This window comes from Varanus komodoensis, unplaced genomic scaffold (assembly GCF_004798865.1).
Source record: "Varanus komodoensis strain SLA01 unplaced genomic scaffold, ASM479886v1 scaffold1, whole genome shotgun sequence".
Taxonomy (NCBI): domain Eukaryota; kingdom Metazoa; phylum Chordata; class Lepidosauria; order Squamata; family Varanidae; genus Varanus; species Varanus komodoensis.
The window spans coordinates 3,545,059-3,570,582 of NW_025335268.1; the positions used below are offsets into that span (position 1 = coordinate 3,545,059).

Below are 25,524 nucleotides of genomic sequence, written 5' to 3' on the forward strand. Positions count from 1 at the left end.
AGATGGCCACTCGAAGAACATCAGTTACAGGTAAGCATCCTGCTTTTCTTCGTCGTGGCCTCTGTGCATCACACATATGGGTAGATTAACAAGCTTACCATAAAAGGAGGAGGGGAGGTGTCCTCAATGAAGAATAGATGAAAGAACGGCTCTGCCAAAGGAGCAATCTTGCTGAGCCCAAACATTCAGACGATAATGTCTGGCGAAAGTGCAAGGGTTCGCCCAAGTAGCAGCTCGGCATACATCATCAATCGGGACCCCCAATGCGAAGGCAGATGAGGTAGCAACAGCCCTAGTCGAATGGCTTCGAGGAGCTGTGGGTAATTCAATCTTAGCCAGTTGATAGGATAAAGTGATAGTATGGACTATCCACTTGGAAAGTCTCTGCGGAGTGACTGGAGTGCCTTGATCTCTGGTGGAATATTTAATAGTCTATTTGAGCATCGAATAGATTCAGTCCTTGATCTGTAGGCGGCTAAGCAGCGCCAAACATCAAATGAGTGCAACAATCTTTCTAACGGAGTTGATAGAGATGGAAAAAGGCAAGTAAGATAATATCCTGTCCCATATGAAAAGATGTGGCCACCTTGGGAAGAAAGACGGATCGAGGCGCAAGACGACCTTTTCTCTGTGAAAATTCAGGTAAGGAGGGTCTATGCGGAGAGCACAGAGCTCACTGGCCCTTCGGGCTGAAGTAACCGCAACAAGAAACGCTGTCTTCCATGAAACCAGACGTAAATCAACTGTTGCCAATGGTTGGATTTGATGGATCAATCCTTGAATCCGATGGTACAGAAGGAGGAAATGAAGAGGAAACGCCGAACCCACTGGATTCAACGGCAGGATTCGAACCACTTGAAGTTGTCGTCGATACCGATGGCGCAATGGTAGCTATTGGATTCGCCACACTGTTAAGTTCAATGACAGTAAATCTGGATGGTGAAGCGTACTGCCCTGTTGGGTTATGCGGGACGGAAGCAGTGGTAGATGGAGGCATTCCCCGCGAGAGATGTCAAACAGTGTCGCAAACCAAGCTTGGCGTGGCCACCAAGGGGTAATTAGTATCCCCGTGGCCCGATCGTATACTATCTTCACTATCACTCTCATCATAAGAGGGATTGGAGGGAAGGCGTAAAAGTTCAGGTTGTTCCAGGGAATCATAAAGGCAATCCGTCCCTGATTCCCGCTCTCGAACAGTAAGCATCGCACACCTTGTTCTGTTGGGTGGCGAACAAGTCCACGTCGGGGAACCCCCAGTGATGAAAGAGATGATTGTGTGTCTGAGGATCTAGTTCCCATTCGTGAGAGATGAACATGTGCCTGCTGAGGAGGTCCGCTTGCACATTGTCCGTACCAGCCAGATGGACTGCCATCAGCGTAATGTCTCTCGGAATGCACCAGTTCCAAATTTTCATTGAAAGTCTGGCCAAAGTTGGGGACTTTGTTCCACCTTGTTTGTTCAGATAGAAGATGGTGGCCATATTGTCTGAAATTATCTGAACAAACCGATGTTGGAAAAATCCTCGCAAGAACGTAGGGCCGTGAATACTGCCAGCAGCTCCAGGAAGTTGATATGATTCGAGGATTCTAGACGATTCCACGTGCCTTGGGTGTATAGGCCGGAGCATATTGCTCTCCCTCCCAGAAGAGATGCATCGGTACCGAGGGTTATCGAAGGACATCGGCGCCTGAAGGGAACCCCAACAGTCAGATTGACTGGGACCGACCACCAGAGTAGAGAATGGAGCACCGAGGATGGGATTCGAATCCATTTCGACGGTGGGTCTCTCTGTGGGTGGAACATCTTGTTGAAGAGGAGTTGTAACGGACAGAGTTGAAGTCTGGCATGTGGCACCACAGCGACTGAGGAAGCCATATGTCCCAGGATCCTCTGGATGGACTTTGTCGGGACCGTCCCGTCTTATCGCATTCGATGGATGTGGCGAGCAAGAGTCTGCTGTCTGTCCCGAGGAAGGAAGGCTTTTCCCAACATCGAATCCAGGCAGGCTCCAATGAAGGTAAGCGTTTGCGCCGGAAGAAGAGAAGATTTCTCGGTATTAATGCACAGACCCAGATCATCTAACAAGGCACAGGTTGTACGGATGGATGCGAGGAGTCCTTCCCTAGATTGGGACATTAGCAGCCAATCATCAAGATACGGGTAAATTTGTATGCCTTGGAGGCACAGGAAAGCGCAGACAGGGACCATACATTTGGTGAACACTCTCGGAGCAGTGGCCAGTCCAAAAGGTAAAACTGTAAATTCGTAGAAATGGGGTACAACAGAAAAACGAAGGAAACGCCTATAACTCGGGTGGATCGAAATGTGGAAATAGGCGTCCTTCAAATCCAATGAGGTGAACCAATCCTCTTTCCTTAGCAGCGGCAAAATATTTTGAAGGGTGGTCATTCGAAACTTTTTTGTCACGATAAATCGATTCAGATTACATAAGTCCAAAATTGGACATAGACCACCGCTTCGGGACTGTAAACTATCTGGAGTAGAATCTGTGGAGTCCGTCAGGTGGGGTTACTTGACGAATTGCTCCTTTACAAAGAAGTTGTTGTATTTCATCGAGCAGTACCGGCAAGCATGATGTAAACCGGATCGGACTCGATGGAGGAACGATGTCGAGTTCTATCCGATAGCCATGCTGTATGATGGACAATACCCATCAATCAGATGTGATGGACTCCCAAATGGGGAGTCGGCTTCCAGATGAGAGGGGGGTGGGAATGGAAGGGATCAGAGGAATGGTTCGCCAGTCCCATCAACGCTGTCTCCTATCGTCGAAACGGTGATGGGCCTGCTGATAGCGTTGCTGAGGCTGTGGACAGCGGCGCTGCTGTTGCTGCTGCTGGTGCTGGGGCTGCTGTCTAGGCTGGTAGGACTGCCTATAAGATGGACGAGTCCGTGACCACTTACGCCTGGTCTGGGTCTGTAGCTCCATCCTGCGTGCCATCATGCGGGATTCATGTAGTTTCTTTAACTTGTGGTCTGTGCGCGAGTGGAAAAGCCCGGACCAGTCGAAGGGCATTTCCTCAATCCGACGTTTAGTCTCCTCCGGGAAGTTACAATTTCTTAGCCAGGCTTGTCTCCGGAGTGAAACGGCACCGACCAAGGCCCTCGAGTCTGTGTCCACATGGTGCCTGGCTGTGGACAACTGCTGGACAGCAACCTGCATCGCCTCCTTGATGAGGACCTTGGCCAGGTCGCCCTGGTGGTCCGAGAGGGTCGAGGTGACGTTGTGGAGGCGTTACATTATGAAGTATTGATACCTCGCCAACGTCGTCTCGTAGCTGGAGATACGCAGCCCCAGGCCTGAGGCAGCGTAGACTTGCCTGGCCAGGGAGTCGATCTTTCGTCCCTCCTTATCCCTTGGCGCAGTGTGACCTCTTGCCTCTCTGCCTTGGGAGGACTCCACCACGACCGAGTTCGGCTTGGGGTGGCGGAGGAGGAAGGGAATGTCCTCCTCCCGAACCCGGTACATGGATTCGTACCTCTGAGATGTGGGTTAAGGGTGAGAGGGCAAGTCCCAGGGCTGCGTCATCGCCTGTTGTAAGGTGGTGATCAGCGGCAGGATGATCGATGTGGACTGTTCCTCGCGGACGTCATAAAACTCGTCCACAGTAGGTCCCGGACGCTGGGCGGTGTCAATGTCAAGGGACTGGACAAGCCGGGACATCAGCTCCGTGAAGGAGACATGCGATCCGGTGACGCAGGGCCCTGGGAGGTCGCAGCAACGTCAGGGGAGGTTGAATCGACCTCCGAATCAGCACCATAATACAGGGGAGCCGATGATGAGAACTCCGCTGGAGAGAAAGACTGGCTACTTCCATCCCAAGGAGGTATTGGGGATGCATGCCTCGGGCCCGAGGACTGTGGTCGGTCGCGGGAAGGTGGCAAAGACCGACCCCTAGGAGCGGGATAGTATCCGATGGAGAGCAGATCACCCCAGGTCTGATAGTATGCGCAATGTCATCCCTCAGAGCGCTGCTCCATAGAGTGACTCCTCCGTCTCCTAGGCTGGGACATCTCTACATCCACCTCCAGAGTGGCTGTGGGCATAGGTGTGGGCGACCTAGCCCTAGGGGGGGAATCCTGAATTTCCCCATCAGAAATTGAGCCTCATTGTAGAGTTGGAAGTGGCCCAGCAGGAAGGTCAGCCACATGGCAAGGAGACCCTTGAGGGGTAACCCTCATAGCCGCCTGAAGTACCGGGTCGGGTGGAGTCGGTACGGTAAGTGCCGCTGGTACCGAGGGGGCCATCGAATCCGAGTCTCGGTGTCGAGGATGCTCCGGATCCTTCTATTTTTTTGGAGGTTTAGGAGCCTTCTCCTTCCTGGCCTTCTTATGGCCTGCCAATTTGTCGGGTTCGGCATGCTTGCGCTTCTCATGATTTTTCTTGGGAGAAGCAGGTGGAACCACCGTGGCAGATGCGTCTTCGTCCAAAGGGCGTGAGGGTGGAGCCACTGAAGCAGAGCCAGACTTCGGAGCAGCAATGAGCGGATCGGACTGCATGAGAGCCCGGTCCCACAAGAGCCTCCGCAGGCGATTCTCATGGTTTTTCCTGGCCTGCTTAGAGAAGGCCAGACAGTGAGAGCATTTATCAGTCCTATGCCCCTTCCCCAAGCAGAGGAGGCATAGGTCATGTAGGTCGGTCGGAGACATTTTAGACCCGCACTCCGCGCATTTGCGGAAAGCCGCTTGCTGCGCCATCGCAAGAAAGATTAAAAAGGAGATAGTACAGAGGGTAAGTGTGTGTATATTTATTTATTTATTTATTTACTGTTTTTGGTTTTTTTGATAGAAGATCGAAGTGAAGGTAGAACGATAGAGAACTGCAAGAACTAGAAGAAATACCGGGGCTATAACAACTGGGAGAGAACAATCGAGAAGAAGAACAAGCTAGACAAGCAACGGTCAGAGCGAGAGTGAAAGTGGCACGAGGCACTGCGGACGGCGGTCACAAAGACTGAACAAAATGGCAGACATTCCGCTCTTTATAGGCTATGGGTGGGGGGGGAGCGGAGCTTTCCTGCCAAAAAACCGTTAGCTTGCAATCTTCCGGCCAAAGGCACTGCGCAGGCACAGCACCCATATATGTGATGCACAGAGGCCACGACGAAGAAGATGACATTATTTCTTCCTTCTCTCTGTTTGATACTGCCGTCCTGGATCAGACCAAGGATACTTCTATTTATTTATTTAAAGCATTTGTATGCCACCCAATTGTGCCACAGCACCTCTGGGCAGCTCATAGTCACCACATAACCCTAGACCATCAGTCCCTGCAGCAGCCAATAAGAAGGCTCTGGAAATATGTATGCAGGACATGTGGGCCCCAGCCTCTAATAATCAGTGCCACACTGTTTCTAAGCATGGACACTTCACTGTCATGGGCTGGTATCTCCTCCCTCAACCTCTCGTTTTTGGATGAAAGGCTTACAACTACGATCATTATTATGTTAAAGGTCATTAGCAAGACACATTCATCAAGGTAGCACCTTCTCATTTGAAGTGTCAGTTCTTTCCCATATGAACTTTGATTCCAAACTGAATTCTCCTCCTCCCTTCCCCACCAAACAGAGTGGCCCCACTCTCAGGGGGGTTTGCGCTGCTTGTGGAAAGATGGCAGGAAAGCTAGTCATTGCATAACTGAGCTGGTCATTAGACTTGGTATTGGACCATGAAGCTGAGATAGTCACCCCTCCTCCTCTGATCACCTGTGTTCCACAATGGTTCCCCACAGAGTAGAAATGACCTGGTTTTCACCAGCCACTTGTTTAACTTGCGCCTGCTTGAACTTGGCAATTCAGCTAAACATTCTGACCCTGTCTTTTCCTCCAGTTCAGCCTCAGAGACTGAAGTATCCATCTTGGAATGCTGAATTTTGGGAGAAAAGAGACCAATTCCTGCAATTTGTTTGTTTATTGCATTTATATGCTGTCCCATAGCCACAGGCTCTCAGTTATTATGACAAATTGCTCATATTAGCATTTTTCCATGACAGAATTTTGGCACATTAAAGTTTTGAGAAGCTGCACCTACAGAAATTCCTCTCTCAGCACCCCAGCCCAATTATACCTAGGAAGGCAGGACGGAAATATAGCAAAATAAGTAGGAATTGCTATCCTACATTTCATTAACATACATGGCTGGATATAGTGGTGTTCAATCTACAGTTCCCCCACTCAGCATCATGTTCTAGTATTGCAATCAAATCTTTGAAAGCATCTTCTTCAATTAGGAAATGAGAAGGTCAGCATTGTCATGCATGGAGCCCAGTGTAATATGAAACAATATATTTTCTTTGTCTACAACACAAATATTGAAGGAATTGATGTCTCGGGATATAGTACAAATTTAGTGACTGGGAAATCCTGCTGCTGCTAATAAAAATAATGATAGGATTTGGGATCAAACAGCTGATACTAGTATGAAACCTAGATGAATTCTCAAAGCTTTCATAAAATCTAGGTTTTCTTGAAAAGTTATTACTAAATAATAATACATGTGCATTTTACCATCTTCATCTTTTAAAATTTGTTTTTCTGCTACAATTAAAAAAGTCAGAACCAAGAGCTATAGCCAGAGTTCTTAGTGTCTTTTGGATCCTGGGAAACAATAAGCCAGAGATCCTGGTTTAGGCATAAACTAAATAAAGCATGGTCTGGCATTGTGTAATTTGTTTAGCTACTCCTGTGGGCAGGAGGAGCCAAATGGAAGTGAATGGGCAGCATGCAACAAAATTCTAGTTTATTGTTACGTGGAAGCTGTCAGTGTCATTTTGAATTATACCAGAAGCTGATGAGAAAAAATGGAAGTGAAAACTATTGAACTCTTCTATGTGGCCATACTGGCATGTGAGAGGAAAGGGAAAATATATGCACGCAAGGTGCACTGTGGCTAGTTTTCATCTCATTAAACTATAGTTTAGCATGATGTTCAATGGGTCATTTTCAATAATTGCCTGCTTTAAAAAGTGACTAAGCTCTTCTAGCTTAAGTTTTAAGACTGGTCTTCTCAAAAAGAAAAAGGAAAGGAAAAGGTCTTAGTGTTGTTTATAAAGGTCTTATAAACTGTTGTTTATAAAGCATCTGTTCTGTAAAATTTTATGTCATCCCATTTTTCAAAGATCTTATAAAATATATGTACATGTTATGATCTATTGCTCTTTCTTTTCAAGATGGTAATCTACTTTAAATTGTGTTTTAAAACCCAATTTGAAGGGTTTAAAGCCCAATTTAAAAGTAGACTTCTATCTTGAAAAGAATGAGTGGTGATAGATCACAAGATATACATATCTTATAAATATATATCTTTTTTCTCCTTCTGCCACATTACAATTTTACCTATATAGGTCATCTGTATAAAGAATAATGGGGAAAACACAAAACAAAAGGGAAAAAATTCAAAAAGGAAGATATAAAATCATGAGAGCAGTGAAGATTTGTCATTCTCAGATGCAAAAACAAGGGAAAGAAAATTAAAATGGTTAAAAACAGAGATGGTTGATATAGAACAAGTTCCTTGAAATGCAGCATTGTCTAGTTATATTATCCTATAATTCTAAAATTACTGATGCAAACATAGACACTCTTCCACATGTTATATGTGTGCAGCCCATATGATGATATACTGTGCCCTTCTACTGCCATTCACATAATGGATTTCTGTTCACAGAGTAACTCGGAGGCAGCCACCACAACTGCTTGAAATGAAAGGTAGAAAACACGCAATTTATTCTAAGGATATAACCAGACTGCTGCTCTCTGCACTCCTTGTTAGGTGTTATATTACAAAGCTAGGAATATGGGAAGTGACTTGGGAATGACAGGCAGCTTTTCACTTAGGCACACCACCATGACACTCACAATGGCAACTTGAAAGCGACCCCAACCAGAGCCACGTTTATGCGCTTTTTATGTCACTTTCTTGTCAACAATGTAAACCAACACATCCGGGCTCCAGTAACCAAACAAAAAGATGTTTGGGGATACCTAATGCTTGATGCTTCACATGCCAAATCTCTTAATTTTTAAATAATTTTTCATTCCAATAAGAGAAAATGTATGTTGGCTTAGCTTGGATCAGCCTCACACATTTTCTTTCATATTGTGCCTATAGAATTTCTTGCTGGTGTGGACCCTTCTCTGCAACTGTACTAGCTATCCCACAAACAATAATCTCCTTTAAAACAACACTTTAGTAGTACTCAGTAATGCATTTCTTTAAGCAGTTTGAGGTTCCTTTTTAATTCTCTGAGAATCTTCATATTCTCTACTCATGGAGAATATTTAGAAACATGATGCTTGCTTCTTTTAAATGATCAGAGATAAAGGGAAAGAAACCCAGATGTTGAAATTTCATGTCTTACTTCTTTGACTGTTCAGTCAAATCAAATGTCAGAAATCTCATGTATCTTTCATAACAAAGTTTAGAACATTTTTTCTGGCAGTTCCAGTGCAGAATGCTAGTTGCAGTTCTAATGTCTACAGATGTAATTTTGACAGCTGCTATCTTGGCAAACTGTACATAATTTTCTATGTGTGAGGGTTGGAAACTGAAGAGAGCATGAAATTTCTTATTCAGGCTACATACTAGGAACAAATACTTTTCCTTACATCCAAATCTATCCAAACCTACTTAGCAAGGAATGACAGTAACTAGTTGCTTCACTTCACAGATGTTAAAGAAACAACAAGAGCTGATATTGGTAGCTTTGAGTAATCTCTGAAGGGCATGAGGATAGAAATGTTGATGCATACTAATTACAGTGATCAATTATTGGAACTAGATACTTAAGGAAATGTTGAATTATATTTCTCTTTGTTTTACATTGCAAAGTGAAGGCAGGAATAAAGTCAGCTGCTCCCCCAATGCCACCCAAATCCCTTTCTCCACGTTAAGAGAGTGTGATCTCCATTCTTACAGAAGAGACACAGAATGATCAGAGGCATACCCACTGATCTTATCTAGCCAGGGGAGGGTGGTTCAGTACCGCTGTCATAAGGCATACAAAACAGTAAGTTTTCATATAACTTAAAAACATCCTTCTTCATAGACTCAGAAAATTTTAAAGAGTTTTAAAGTATTGTTAAAACATTAAGCAATTAGAAAAAAGTATCAGATAGGTCACTTGAAAAACATCTCAAATTTGTTCTTACACTATGCTATACACTGAAGTGGGTGAGTAGGCTCTCATGTTTGAAAGTCAGAAACCCTGTTCAAATCATGTTGCACTTATGAGGGTCACTGGCTGTCCTTGGCTATGACACTCATTCTAACCTGCCCCAAAGTTTAAATGCTATACTGAGCATTTGGTGGACTCAAATGTAAATAATATATCAATAAATAATCCACCATGCAATTTCCTATTGTGTTTCTCCTTAAGAGAGTCTCTCTCATTTACTTTCCTGTATTTTAGCTCTTGCTGGCAACATGCAGAATAAGCCATACTGAATGATGACAAAAGTAAACCACTATTTCTAAAATCATCTTCAGAATATATGTGTGTGGTTGTTTTGAACAACCTTTCCACAGGCTGCTATAACAATGACATCATCACAGTAACACACACTGAAACATCTGCTTTCACACTAGTGAGAATACAACTGTATAAACCAAAAAGAGCTATGACCATTCCTTTTTTAAATTCAATGTTAAACAGATGTGATAGAACAATTCAGTCCTGTCAAACTCCTTTCATATAATGCCAGTATGTTAAGATTGGGGATTTAATGGTGACACATTTGTTTTATATGGAATAGTAACACAATGTGACTAGGAAAAAGAAAAAATGCATTTTTTTCTTGCTAGTAGGCTCTTTTATTTCAATGCACAGTACTCTAACACCTCCTAGCTGTTCCAAACCTTACTCAGATTCAGAGGCTGTTGGAGATTTACCTGCAGTAAAAAGATTGCAATTTTTAGAGAACAAAAGCCAGCTGGGAAATGATGTCCCATTGTACAGTTTTTCAAAATGTGCTGCACCACCTTGCCTCCAAAGACTCATAAACTTTATGCCAGCCAAAAAGTCTTTAAAAATATCTGTATTAGAGTCTTACTGTCCTCAGAAAGGATAATGCATTGTTTTTACTTGCTTCTAATTAGTAATTTAAGCATATGTTCAGCATTTAACTCTAAATGTTTGCCTTTTCCCCAAGCTCTAAGACAGCTGTCCAAGATGTGAATGCCAGAAAGCATTTAAATATCAACATCTGTTGAATTATGTTAATGCAATGTAATATAATTGGGCATGAGTTGGAATTGATCAAAAGTATATGAATTAGACAAAGACAAATCTAAACCAATATTTTGTTTCACAAACAAGTCAAAGGTAACACAAATCTGTTTGTTAAATCCACATGATCAGAGCACAATATTCAGGACATCCCAGTCGAAAAATTAAAATGAGAAAATGCAATTATTAAAAAAATCAAACATTCTTGTAGAAATTGACTCCTATCATTAGTGTTTTGTTAGTTTTTGTCTGGGACTTTATTCATTTCTAGAAGTTTGTCATATACAATTCTAATTAAAATACGTATTATGGCATACCACAGAATAATTCAGAATAAGGATATGTAATTCAGACCTTAGTAAAGTAGAAAATGAGATCTGGATACTACAATCCTATTGCTTCAGTTCTCCTGAGAAAACTAAAACTAGAATTTGTATTACACAAATTGTTGCAGATAAACTAGTAATTGTTTCTGCTTCTAATGTTTCCTTGATTTGTTGATGGATGTCTGAAATTAGACTCTGAACATACATGGCAATATCAAATGCTGCCTCAGTAATGATACAGGAAGCTAGCAATTCTTAAAGCAACTGCAAATGTGTCAAAATGCTAGTTTCTGAAATGGAGGAGGTCACAGCATCTCCTAAAGAGAAGCTTCATTGAGTTGTCCTGTCTTGTGTTCTGGTTTCTTTCTGAGGCTACTTTAGGAAATGTTACCTTCTAACAGTGGCTGGTCCTGCAGGTGTAATAGAGCAAGCAGAATAGATAACACTGCCCATAAAGTTCATCATAAATACTTTAAAAATACAGCATATATAAATACAATTGATTTATCAAATTTGAGAAGCTTTTTTTCAATTGAAAAATCCATATTAGATCCCTATCAAGCTATTCCTAACTGGATGTTGAAAAATACCTTAGTGGTAACAGTGAAAGGAAAAATGAAAGGAAAGAAAAGGAAAATGTACAAAAGCTGTACAAAAGCTTTACATCCAACTTGTGCAAAAGGATCAACTTTGCAGCTTAGCAATTTCAGGAAGGAAAAAAATGCATGTGGTATGTAGAACAAATGTCCAGCATAACTCACTGGAAAAGAAAAACTAAACTGTGCAGACTCTGAAGTCTATGAAATAATGCCACAGTAATTAAAACTCTGTATAAATAAACTTTATACTTTTCTGAGTGTTACAGGACTGAAGGTCTCTTTTCTTCCCTGTATAATTCTTCACAATATGTTTAAATAATTTATTAAAAAGGCTACTAAAATAATTACAACAGTAGAAAAGCAGCAAAACATTTTAGGTAGTGTTGGACCATATTTCACAAAGACTGAAGTGCTATCCAGTCAGCAATTTCCAGTAATGGAACAGCTTCTTTCAGCAGAAGTGGGCAGTAATTCTCCTTTCCCCCACCTCTGTCCCTCAACTGGGGAAACATGGGGCCTGCAGGAGGAGGAGGGAAAGGAAAATTATCTTATGCAAACAGGTGTGCTCAAGCAAGTCCACAGCAATGCCCACAGCAATGCAAGGCTTTTTGAGTTTTAAAATCCTTTTTATTACTTTTTAAAATCACATTTCTTATTTGTAGGGAGTCAGACAGAATTAACTTGAGCACTTCCGGCTTGTACGCTGTTGCCCCTTGGAGCTGAGATATTAAAGGCTGCAGAACAATATTCTCCTCTCCAGCATGACTGTAAACCCCATTCCCATCACTACAACAGCCAGTTGATTGATTCCTCATGACCTGGTTGGCCATTCGTAGAGAAGAGTCAAGGGGTGGGGGGGAGACAAGAAAAAAGCAGCATTTTCTAGGGGTGGGTGAGAAGGAAGATTCCCTCCACAAGGACCTTTTAGGATAACTTTCCAATTGAAAAGTGTTGAATTAAGAAGTGTTTTAGTTTAAAATGAAGAAAATGTTTAAGACAAGGTGGTAACAAATTGCTACCCAGCTTTACTATTCCAATATATTTTCTTAAAAAATCTGTAATAAGAAGACATTTATAGGAAGATTAGAGAGGCAAAGATGTATAATTTCTAGACATTTTGAAGACATGAGGAAAATATGCTTTAATCTTCTAATATTCCTAGTAGTTATTTATTCCATTATTCATTAAAATGATTGATGGAATGCATCTTTTACAAATTTGAATGCTTCAAATCATACTCAGTTTCCTAAAAGTGAGACTAGAATACCATATTCTACAGTGTGAATAAAATATGAATTCTTGACAGTTTGGATTTTGCTCTATACAGTCTTGTGTTTGGGGACTTGCTGTGGTTCGATGCAATAACAGTCAATTACTAGGATCAGATGACAAGGATAGACTATGGATGGAGGGTGAGGTGTCACTGAACCATGGGTCCTTGTTAAAATGTGGTTGATTGTGTTGTTTGAACCTAGCCAAGATAACAAACTAAGGTGAACAACTTGTATTTCACTAGCCCAACAACAAACCATGGATTCTCTTCATGGGTTGTTCATGGTGAATAAGCCATGAAATCAAGTTTAGAGGAAACATTGTTCTTCCTAAAATAATCCAGGAGGTTTAGATCTGTGAAGAGTGCTAAGAATTTTCCTGAAAATTTATATTTTTCCCCTCAAGCCTTCAACACTTCAGAAATTTTACAGTTTAGGTCCTACATTTATCTAGATCTGGCCTTGCACCTGTCTCAATTTGCCTTTATTCTACTTACCTACATTTTGCTCTCCTCAGAGGAATTTCCTAGCTCAGAGATCATGAAACTATTTTGTACCTAGTTGGACCCTTTTGTAGGCAGGAAGAATGCAATCAGCTTCTTAAAACATCAAGTAAAAACATCCTGATATATTGCTATTAAGGTATGATTTGTTCACGTTGTATACAATCTGCATTCACTCCTTTGGTGCTGTCATTATTTTCCACAAAAGCCACATTAAACAATTATAGTTCTGGTAATTAACCAGTAAGTGTAATGTTCAGTTTTCCTACCCCAATCTATTAACAGCTGCTCAAAAAATGTAGTAATTAATGGTTTCATTTATTTTTGGCAATCCTACAACACGACAAATAATTTTCTATCTACTGCACATTAGGACTGCTTCCCAAACAACAGATGACGTGGTGGGAAAAAGGGAGCAGGCATAACACTCGCACATCTTTGCCTCTTTAGAAGATCAAATAAAGAGCAGCTGTAATTCTATTTGTCACATCTGTGTAACAAAATATAGTCATCTGCATCATCAGAAGAAAATGAACAAGCTCTGTTCAGATGGAAAGAGGTTTCCCACCAACCTGATGGGAAAAAGCTTGCTACAGGCATAATGGAAATTTTTGTTCTCAGCTCTTCCACTGAGATCCTCTCCACCCCACAGTTTTTAATTACCTGTTGATATTGGCTACTGTTAATACCAAAATTAAAGATAATCACATAAAGATATAAGTATTATTTAGTCAGATATCATCAAAATAGTCCTGAGATCAATTAGGCTAGATATGCTAAAAGAAAATGAGATAGTGAGAAAAGTTAGAGATACAAATTTAAATTAATCCTTCAATACCCACATAATACCCTTGCAGAAATTTTCCATTCCTCCAGAAAGCAACATTTTGGAAAAATAAATTTAGTAATGGATCAACTAGCCATGAAATATGTGCCTTAATTTTTTGGTGAACTTCCAATTCACACTGCAATGCTCATTTCTAATGCCATGAACAAGATCAAAGAGGGACTAGCATGTGGGATGCTTGTGAAGAAAAGGTAGTAAGTAGAGAAATTAATTTTTAATTTGGGGAAGGAAATAAAAGTGTTCATTTTAAACCCTGGCTGTGGTACTAACAGATTAGAAGACAGGTATCCCAGTTATGAAAATGACATCAGCACAACCATCAATGGAATCTAAACAGAACAGTTCTCATGTACGTATATGTGAGTATCACAGAGACACACAAAAGTTTTCTTATTCAATGCAACTAAATGCCCAGGGTATTTTCCTTGTATGCACAATTTTCCTCTTCTAATTATGAAATTCCTAGAACTATAAGCAGTGGTATCTGTACCCATGTATCTTTTGGAATCATTCTTAAAAACTCAAGTGAGAGTCAGTAACAGTGATCACTTTAATCAGACCTCAGTAGATGAGTCCTAATTAGACACAGACACATTCTCTGCCGTACTGTACCTAGAGCAGCACTTAAACTACTAGGTAAAATATTAGCTTAGAATCCAAATGTTACCTGAAATGTAAACTGCACTGCATATTAAACTTACCTGCTAGCTGTTTTCACTGAGATGTTTTTCTTGTGTCCTCTCTCTGATCGATTGTCCCGCAGGAGTTGAAGCTAAACAAAACATTCAAAAATTACATAAAAACCAATCTAATGCTTGCATTTTAAGAAATAAGTACTTCTAAGCCTTTCATGCTTTTGTACAATGCTTCTTAAAAACAAACAAGCAAGCAAGCAAACAAACAAAAAACAGTCTTGAAAAAACGTATCCAAGTTGCCAATACAGTAAAAACACAACTCGAATTCTGATTTTTCCTTATTCTTCCATAATTGTATTCTGATAAAGAAAGCCCTATACTGCAGTAAAAATTTCAGGTATATTCAGATGTAATGGATAAACCAGAATTCTGGAGAATCTCGGCTTACTGTGGATGAGCTGCATGTTGGCGCATCCTACTCCCAGTATAGCAGGCCCTAAATTAACAATGAATAGCTTGCCATATTGCCTGAGCTGGGGCTTCCAGCATGTTGTACCATAACCAATCCATTCAGGGTTTGTTCTTATTTTACATATGCTAACTTGTTTGGGATGAACAATCCTGGAGTTCGGGCTCTGAATTACACACTTAAGTTATTTATTCCTTATCAGTTTAGTATAGGAGTAGGCAATCAGGTCCTTTCAGAAGTTTTGGAGTACAACTGCCACCGTCCCTGAAGACTGGCCTCACTGGCTAGGGTTGATGAGAGGTTTCAAAAACATCTGGAGGTTTAGCAGCTCCCAAATGGCAGGGAGAGAACCACCCCAGTTCAGTGGCTCCCAGGGACCAGAAGAGTGCAAATAGGTTATGTACATTGTACACAGTCTTCCACAGTAAGCCAGAATTCTCTGGAAATCTGGTTTACTTTTGCCTAAAAAAATACAAATCAGAAATATAATATCACTATCTCCCTGAATTTTAAATAAGCAGTTGATGATTTGAGATGCTCCAATTCAAATACAAACGGTCTAAAATGGGGCTAACAGTGGTCTATCAGAGAGTGTTGCTGTAAAAATGAATACGTATTATATACACTAAAACCCTACTTTATTCTTAATAATAATTTAAAAAACAACAAAAAGTCATTTTTTTTCATTGATACATTAAAACTTTCTGAATTGTCCTTTATCTCAGAGGATACCATGGTAAATCTAATATACAAATATGTTTACAGAAATGAATGCAATAAATTCTATTGTCTTCGTTTAGAACTGACAAAAAATAAACAATTAATTAACAATTAGTTAAATTGAGTTGATGCCAAAACTATTGTGGTGTTTTGCACCTTTTTTGAGGAGGGTATTCTGCAACTGGGGCATCACAAACAAAAAAGTGTTCTCCCTTACTGCTGAATAATGTACCCAAGGCACTCGGAGAAAAGCTTCCCCAGATGATTTTCAGGTGCTGACACGCCTTTCCCATGGCTTTCCCATATTTCTGGACAGGGACCTATTATGCAACACAGCTCTAATAGATAGTGAATTATTAGTTATGTAACTTCTATAAGCTATAAATATTTCATATGAAAACAATAATTAATTTGAACAGAGGATTTGAAAAATAACTCCATAGCTAAGAGCATAACCCAAACCCCCTGATGTCTGAAGGCTAGAGGGGCTGAAGGCAGCATGTTAGTACCTTCTACTGGCCTCTGCCAGCAAAGAGGAACGCTGCTGCTGGTGTTGCTGCTGCCACAGTTGCATAGCTCTGCTGGACAGTGTTGCCCACAGTGCTCAGGGAGCCAGCCAGCACTGTGGAGCTGGTGTAGTTAATTGTTCCATCTCATCACCATTGGTTTAGTGGGGGAAAATGTAAAAACAAAGATCCGCCTCCCCTGCTTTTCTACCATGGCTAAAGTGATCTGGCAGGACTTGAATGAGAAAGTAGATTTATCTCATCACTCCTTATTAAGGATTGCTGTGACCCTTGTTATTCAAATGAAAACAAAGAATGTTCATAGAATTGAAGATCTATTCAAGATTAAACCCTATGATTAGTTATTATTAAAAATCTGAGTTTTTAAAAGCCTGGTACTTGTAGACTGTGAGCAAAGAAAGGCACAACTACAAAATCACTACAAAAACAAGAAAATAATAATCTCAAAACAGTAAAGCAACATTAATTTAAATAAAGTTGAATAGAATTCAATTGCCAAATGAGGTAGCCAAATGGTTGAACCAGTACTTAAGGGAAGTTTTTATTGATTTTTTAAAGAAAGAAATTGGATTTCAGATTGCAAATTCTGTCACAAGAAAATGATGCCAGATCCTTAACACCCCTACCCCAGGACCTTGAGTTATAAATCTCATACTGAAGAATGTTCCAAGTCTACTATTACCATAGATACCAAAAAGACCTGTCTGCAGGCCAACCCCTCAATCAAAAGAAGTCTCAGGTGAGGTTTCTAAATTGTATTTGAAGCCCAATTTATGACATGAATGCACTGCTTATCTCCATTTAGTTATGATGAAAATTTATGATGTAAATTTTCCAGCAAAACAAAGAAACTAATCCTTAACATTAATGTATTGCATTAATGTTAGAAATGAACATGGATATTTATACTATTTGTTTCAATATTGAGTCAAAAGTTAATTAGACAGCCCATGTCAGTCAGACAGAGCCTTGAGCCTGAGATACCCCAAACCTAGCCTTTTGTGCTACTGCTGTGAGGAGAAAAGCCCAGTATAATTTATATTAAAATGCTTGCCTGGGGCTTTACTTTTGTTTATGTCTCTGTTTTATATCTCCAGCTGACTGAACACATCTATACTTACAAATCTAAAACAAAAAAGATCAATCGTGTTATTATATAACATAGATTCCTTTATCAATTATCTTGTAGTTTTAGTTTATTAAACTGTAAACAGCCCTGAAATTTATGACTTGTCTGCTCACCTGGGGAAAATAGCATGCATTAAGCATTCTGGAGCTAAGCAGGTCCTGGTCTGGTCAGTACCTGGAAGGGAGTATGTATGCAGCTTTGAGCTCCATGGCCAAAAAGCAGGATATAAATGTACTAAAAATACTAACTTATCCTTGCTTTTAAACATTCCCAAGTAAAATTCTGAACCTCACTCATGTGGGTACTTTTGCACTTGTTCACCAAAGGATAAGTAGTTTAGAAGGCAGGTGCAGAACAACAAGGAGTTACCAGATATACCATTGTACTTGCTGGAAAATTAAGAGAAAGTAAATTTCTCCCACTTCTATGGTCAATCATATGCTTCTTGAAAACTAACAAGTGGTCCTCTCCTACTATTTGCCCTGTGTTTATCTAATCCTTTTAAAAAAGCCATTTGAATCAGTGGCCACCACTACAGCCCGTAGAAGTGCATTCCAGATTTTAACTATGGCTTCACAATAAAAAGCATTTCCTTTTATCTCTTCTGAATTTCCCACCATTTAGATTAACTGGATGGGTTCTAAAAGTATGAGAATGAATTAAAACTTTACCTATTTACTTAATACCATGCATCATTTTATACATCTTATCATGCCCCCCCCCACTTTCTTGATGTGGGAAACTTCTTACCAAAATATTTAATATGTCCCTAAATCCAGCCTTTGTACAGGAGGACTGGAGAATGGAAAATGTAACACAGATTTGAAAACGAGAACCAGGGAATTACAGGCCCATTAACATCTGTTCTAGGTGAACTGCTTCAAAGATAAAATAAATGGCAATCTCTCCCAGTGGAGAGATGTCACACTTAGGAGTCCCACAGGGTTCTGTATTAGGACCAATGTTTTTCAACCTTCACCATGCACCTATTCATAAATGATCTGAAATTATGACACTAAGCTATTTAGGGTGGTTAAAACCAAAGGGATTATGGGCCTCCCCAACGGGATCTCTCCAGGCTGGGAGATGTGCATCAAAATGGCAAATGCAGTTCAATATAAGCAAGTGTAAAGTAATGCACCTTGGGAAAATAATCCCAAAGGAGTTAGCAGTGACAGAGTAGAAAAAGGTAAACTTCATGCTAGGCATACTTAGGAACCAAACAGAAAATAGAACTGTTTTCGGACCCAGAGAGGTCCGCCTGGCGCTGTCGTTATTTGTTTTTTGGCGCCAGGTGAAGACCTTTTTATTCAAGCGTTATTTTAATTGTTAATATTATTTATTTTATTATTTGGCCAGGGCAACTTAAATTATACTGTTTTATACTGTGTTTATTTATTTATGATTGTGAGCCGCCCCAAGGCTTCGGCGAATGGGGCGGCATAGAAGTTCTCTAAACAAACAAACAAACAAACAAACTGCCAAGATCTTATTCTCCATAATCAAATCTTCGTTATGATCACACTAAGAACATTGCATTTGGTTCTGGTCACTTCACCTGAAAAAGGACATTACTGAGTTAGAAAAAGTACAGAGAAGGGCAATAAATAATCTAGGGGTTAGAGCAACTCCCCCATTAGAACTGGCTAGAACAATTGGAATTGTTTAGCTTAAGAAAATGGTGAGTAAAAGCACATGGCAGAGGTGTTTAAAATAATGCATGGTGTGAAGAAAGTGGTGTAGAAGAGATTTTTCTCCCTCTTCCATTACACTAGAACCCAGGGTCATCCCAAGAAACTGATTGGTGGGAGATTTGGGACAGATAAAAAGAAGTACTTAGACAGCATACAGTTAAACTATGGAATTTGCTGCCACAGAAAGTGCCAATCTGGATGGCTTTAAAAAGGGATTGGACAGATTCATGAAGGAGGAGGCTATCAGCAGCTACTAGCCTTGTGTGTTGTCTCCTTTACCAGAGGTGGCATGCCTGCATGCACCAGCTGCTGAGGAGCTTGGGCAAGTGGTGATCATGCACGTTCTGCTTCAGCAATCCTGTGTCCAGCTGGGTTGCCACTGTGTTCATGGACTAACGGACCTTTGGTCTGATCCAGCATGGCTTTTTTAATGTTTCTGTGCTCATGCCTTTTCTAAACTAAATTGCCCTAAATGTTGTAACTTTTCTTCGCAAAGGAGTTATTTCAGTCCCCTGAACATTTTGCTTAATCTTTTCAGCACTTTTTCCAGTTCTATCATATCTGGAAGAATTCCAAGTGTGGTTGAGCTACAGGATTATATAAAGCTATTCTGACATTAGCAGTTTGATTTTATTTACTTATTAAATTTATATTCTTGTCTTTTTTTCTTTTTAAGAACACAAAGAGGATTTTATCATTCTCCTCCTGCTGCTTTCAATCTTATTCCCCACAACAACAACCCTGCGAGATAGGTCAGGCTGAGTATGTGACTGGTTCAAAGTTATCCATTTGGCTGCATGGCTGAGCAGGGACTACAATACAGATTGCCTGAGTCCCAGTCCTACTAATTGTCACTAGCATGGAACTCACACAATTCTTACCTGATGTACACTTGGTTTGTATTCCTATTGAGTTACAAATCAAAATGCCCAAATCTCTTTCTAGCTCAGCCTCCATGAAAAGCTAGGAGGTTTTGCCCCAGTGCACATCACTATACTTACTTGAACTGGACTACATTTGCCATTCTGTTTGGAGAGATCCTTTATGAACTCTTCATTATCCTGGTTAACCGAAGTAGCAGCAGGACAATAACGGTAAAGAGGACACTGGTAGCAGCAGCTGCAGGTAGGCCATCAGTTCCAAAATAATATTTACTGTCTAGCCTGGTTTTAATTTTAGGCTGAAAAATCTTTGTGGTGACTTGGTAATATGTTTTTGTCATGTATCCAAGATAATGGGAACATTTAAAGTGAAACAAAGTACTGTAATGGCCTTTTTTATGCCACCTTCGTGAACATCCATAAACAATCTGAGAGGAGGGCAGGGCCCCCCCGTTCCCAACATTTCCCCTCCTCATCTGCTTCCCACATGACCAACGTGTCCTGAGGGGAAAGGTCCAAAAGTCCCATGTTTGGTTCAATGTGCTTACAACTGGCTGCTCAGATTGTGCAGAGCACCTAATGGCAGACAGAATACTAAGTGTTTTCAGTCAATGTGTAAAGGTCAGGGCTGGTGTCAGCAGGGACAGAGACAATGCACAGAGCCTTGCTCCTTCTTTGAATACATGGGGGAATAATATCTGAAGGAGGAAACACATGTGGGAGCTTGCCCATATCATTTGCTGTATAATGCTGGAGAGAATGTGTGTGCTGATGACTGCTGAGAATGTACAATTATGCCCATGCAGCTTTTGACAGGGCTACATGTTGTTAAATACTTTCAGCAGTTTTCAGTAGAAATCAGAAGACGTTATACTTCTTTCACAAACTGGTGCTTCTGTTGCTCCAGACAAGCGACAGTTAAATTCCTCAAATATATGAAATAAACTGTTCTTGATCAAAGTGGTTCTTACCTGGCTATGTTCCTTCCTAGCCCCAGGGCTAAACCAATGGCTATGGGAGGGAAAAAAAAAAAGGTTTAGTAACACAGCTAGCTGAAGCACGAGCTGTCATATGACCAGCCTGTGCGTGCTCTCGGGTATTTTATTGTCCACTAGAAAAATGTAGCCTTTGGCTATGATTTATTTAAATAGGATATTTTACAGAACTCTCAAGGTCTGTAGCAGTTTTCATAGGCATGTATCTCATTCCACACATTTCTACTGCTTAGACAAGTGGATATATATTTAAATCAATTTGAAAGAGTTTCATGCCACAGATTCTACAATTCTTTATATATTACACCATTTTCATGATATTTTTGACTGTATTCATGCTACTAAAATTTAATGTTCTGATTACTATATAATGGAAACTTTAAAAAGTGTGGATGTCTAACAGAAACATGTTTATTCATATTTACAGTTTTGGATTAAGGCCTATGCCCTGTTACATACACACTTGCTTATATGATCCTATGACCATTCACGTAGTGTTGAACACAGTATTTAATGCCAGTTGATGATGCTTACTTTCAGGTAAGTGTGAAAGCTTTAATGTCCAATAATAATAGTAATAGCAATAATAATAGTAGTAGTAATGAAAAATCAAATGTATTACATATCTTTTTTACACTCCACAGAACTAACATAATAACACTGCAGTTCATGACTATTTTTTCCCCTTTTAGTCACTCCATGGGGTGATTTGGACTGGCTCTTATTGCTCAACAAGCTTGGGGTCAAGATGCTTCAGGTGCTCTTAAGCACAAACTGCAAAATTAATTGCAGAATTATCAGTAGGTAACAAAGGCAATCAATGTTTTTTAGTAAGAGGAAGGAAAATGCGTTAAGCCCATGTCAGTATCACTGCTTAGGCTTTTTATCTGATTGCAGGAATTCAGGGACCTGGTTCACACATCAAGCTATGCCAAAGTGGTTGTTCTTGTGGGTGCTTGCACAACATGATGTCTGAATCAGAAGCAGTTTTTCCATCATGGATTGTTTTTCACAAACAACCCTCACTGAGAACACATGGCTTGTAGTAGGAATATTTAGAGTGATTTGTTTTCAAGATGGCTTCTTGTAACCTTCAAACCCAGCCTGACAATTTCATCAGGGTTGTCAGAAATGACCAGAGAGCCATGGAATGTATATTTTAGTAATCTGCATCACTTGTCTGTCCTGAAATGTGTGCATCTCTACCTATTCAGTTCCTGCTCTACTTTGACATTTGCATATGCAGAGCGATTCCACTCACTGCTCTGTAATCCTCATGTATATTTGACAGCTACTAACAGAGACTAGTGGAAGGAAGAAGGGAAGCAACACACACAAAGCAGGAGGAGGCCAAAAGGAGCTGGTAGCTGTAGGAGAGAAGGAGCTTTGATGTAGATGTTATTATTTGAGTAGAATATGTAGCAGCCTTTTTTAAAAGGTGATTGCTAGCAAAGAAATTCTGAAATGGAAGATGAAATTGACAAGGATATTGATAAGAGGAGGATATTGGTATGCTTAGCTAAATAGCAGACATGTGGTCTTGTGCACTTGTGCAGTATCTCCCCATAAAAATTGCACACACATTCCAACATTCAAACGGGTGAAGAAAATTACTTCCTTGTGGTAATCAAATGCAGCTTTGCTAGTGAAGTACTAAAGTGGAGATGACATGGACAAGGCCACTGTCCAGAAGGAGATATGGCTATGTGGGGCTCAGTAGCAGACAGGTAATCATGTTCCTGATAGTTGTGCAAGTGTTCTAAATTTATTTATTTAAAGCTAGCAAATGTGGCCCTGCATTCATATGAGCTCAGAACTGTAAATTCCTTTGGTGAGCTGATGTGGGAGGATAGAGAGAGTTTTCCCTTGTGATATGGCAACCCCAGTGGACCCATTGTAGAAAGGGTGTTGCCGCAGGAGATGAAGAAATGAGGATTTCTGCCATTAAGACTCCTGGGATAAGTACTGAAGGAGAAACAAGCCCCGGCAAGCCACTGAGTTGTCTATTAGGGGTAACCAAAAAGCCTCCTAGCTACTATGACTTATTCCCAGGGTGGATTAGCATGACATGCAGAATTGCTCATTAGCTTACAAATGTCAGGGTGTGTTTTCAAAAATTACAAGCATAATGTAATAAGAGGACATTTACAGAAAGACTTAGAGATGTAAAATGTCTCAAAATAATGAAGCCATTATGGAAAATGTTAATTCTTCCTTTAAGATTCCCAACATAATTATTTATTCAATTCCTTATTAAAATTATAGATCTACTGTATATATTACTGACAGACATGTGAGGATGTGAGTGATCTATACAGTAGATCTATAATTTTTGCTTAGTTCCTAACATGTGAAGTGAAGTCTCCATACCACAATATGAAAGAAAATGTGTATACATGCCAGTTTTGCAGCCCACTGTTTTGGTGCTTGTTTGAATTGGAAGCTGTAGCAGTCAATTAATGTAGTTCTAAAACCCACATTTGTCCTTGTGGGGTGGGGAACCTAACCTGTAGGATACCACATCACTTTCACCAGATGTTATGGAACAGCAGATAAGTTATTCTGCCTATGTTTCTTTTTTAAAAAGGTAACTCTGAACCTTTGTCTACAAAACTCAATGACACAGTTTTTAATACTCAGTACTCAGTCAGACCTCACAAGTAGGGAATGCTATAAAACCTATTAACTGCTTCAACTACAATAAGCCCCCTATGATGTCATTTTTGTTGTTAAGTGTTGTCAAGTTGTCTGTTTTATTGTGACCCCTCCAAAATGTCCTATCTATGACAATCTAATCCAGAAATTCTAATTTCAAGGCCATGGTTTCCTTTATGGATTCAATCCATCTAGTGCTTTTCTTCTTTTGGCTTTGAGTTACCTAGCATGATTGTCTTCTCCAGTGAATGCTGCCTTCTTATGATGTGTCTGAAGTATGAAAGCCTCAGTATTGTCATTTTTCCTTCTAGGGAAAGCTCTGGATTGATTTGCTCTGGGACCCACTTGTTTGTTCTTGTTGATCTAGGGTATTTGCAAAGCTTTCCTCCAGAACCATGTTTTGAACACATCAGTTTTCTTCCTGACAGCTTTCGTTACTGTCCAGCTTTTCACACCCATCTTTGGATCAAGGACAGGTTTAGAAAATGTCCTAAACTTCCTTACAAACAGGAACAGATGTTGTACATCAGGAAGAACATCTACTTCTTCCTGCTTCTGCTGGCTTCTAAGATGATTCAGAAGTTTGCGGGACTACTTGGTGAGGTTTCCTTTTTGAGACAAAAAACAAGAACCTTAAACATAATGTGAATAACTTGGTTTGCTCATAAACACACCATGTTTGCTATATTAAATTAAAAGGCATAGTTTATTTAGTCAGTAATTACAAATTTAATGAGTTTATTTTTACAGTATTTACATATAATGTTAATTTATAAGCAAACTAAGTTATATATAATATGACTTTAGGAACATCCAAAATACCTGAAATGTACCATGTTGTGAAGGATGTCCTAAATTAACTAAGTGACTTTACATATTGCTTATTTTTTATATTTCCATAAGTGTCTGTTTTTTACAAGCCCTTGGGGATGAAACCCTCATATTTTTCCATGGCTTCAAAATTTCTGGGCATTTTACATCTTTGAAAATGCATCTGATGAATTGTATTCTATTCCATTAAGACTTATACCAAAATAAACGTATTCATCTTTAGGAAGGAACAAGACTCTTTGTTAAATCGTGCAAAGCAGCTCATATGCATTTCTCTTACCCCAGGATTGATTGATTGATTGATTATTTATTTATTTATTTGGAGTGCTTGTATGCTGCCCCATTCGCATAAGCCTCGGGGCAGCTTCCAAGAAATAAGCAACAATATACAAAAACACAGGATAACACTGTGTGTTAACTTACACTCAGTGGAGAAGTTCAAAAGAAGCAAGCAGTGATGGGCAGCTGCATGTAAGATATGATGCCTTGTTTCTTCCTTATTCACACTCCTAGTTTTATGAAGGAGAATGTGAAATATGCTATGCACTGAAAGAAACAGTACAAGGAGCACCATTTTGGCATCCATGCACAAATGCCAGTAGTGGGAAGGACTGTACATGCTCAAAGTACATGATTAGAATTTCAAATAGTCTTGACAGACTGGGCAATTAGGGCAAGATTCAAGATGTAATTAAAACAAGGACAAATTTAAACTAAGCAGAAGTAATGAGAACCCTGACATGTATGCATATATGTATGTATTTATTTATATACCGCCCAATAGCTGAGACATGGCTACTTACTCATGGTGATGAGACTCCTGGGACAAATGTACAGATTTCTTATTACTGCATGAGCCCGGAGTAGTTATCTAAAGGAAGTATAAAAATAAACAAGTTTTATAAGTTATATGGAGAAATTTAGGTTTAAGCAGTAAGTACTGCATACAAAGTATCTATTCAAACACCAGAACCATCAATAAGACATATAGTATAAAGGAGTTATTGACCATTTGTTCCCATATGCGTATGTGTGGAGAGAGTGTGCATGTGCACACATATGCGCACAAAGCTATAATGAAAGTTCTCATGCTTGATGCTGATGCCAAATCCAAACCAGTCAGAGATTTATAAGCAGTCTCTTCATGTATCCTGAAGAGACTATGATCAAACAGCCATTCTTTTTTCTAAATTT

At 40.0% G+C, this 25,524-nt stretch overlaps 1 protein-coding gene across 2 annotated transcripts in view; it reads right to left on the reverse strand.

The window, feature by feature from the left end:
* The window catches only part of GPATCH2 (G-patch domain containing 2), a 134,602-nt gene that overhangs the window by 28,578 nt on the left and 80,500 nt on the right, over positions 1–25,524 (reverse strand). For both annotated transcript variants that reach the window (XM_044426858.1, XM_044426781.1), the window contains exons 6-8: positions 25,134–25,201; positions 20,821–20,860; positions 14,495–14,565 (exon numbers count right to left, since the gene is read on the reverse strand). In XM_044426858.1, coding sequence (XP_044282793.1) covers positions 14,495–14,565; positions 20,821–20,860; positions 25,134–25,201 — 179 coding nt within the window. The remainder of the gene's footprint in view (positions 1–14,494; positions 14,566–20,820; positions 20,861–25,133; positions 25,202–25,524) is intronic.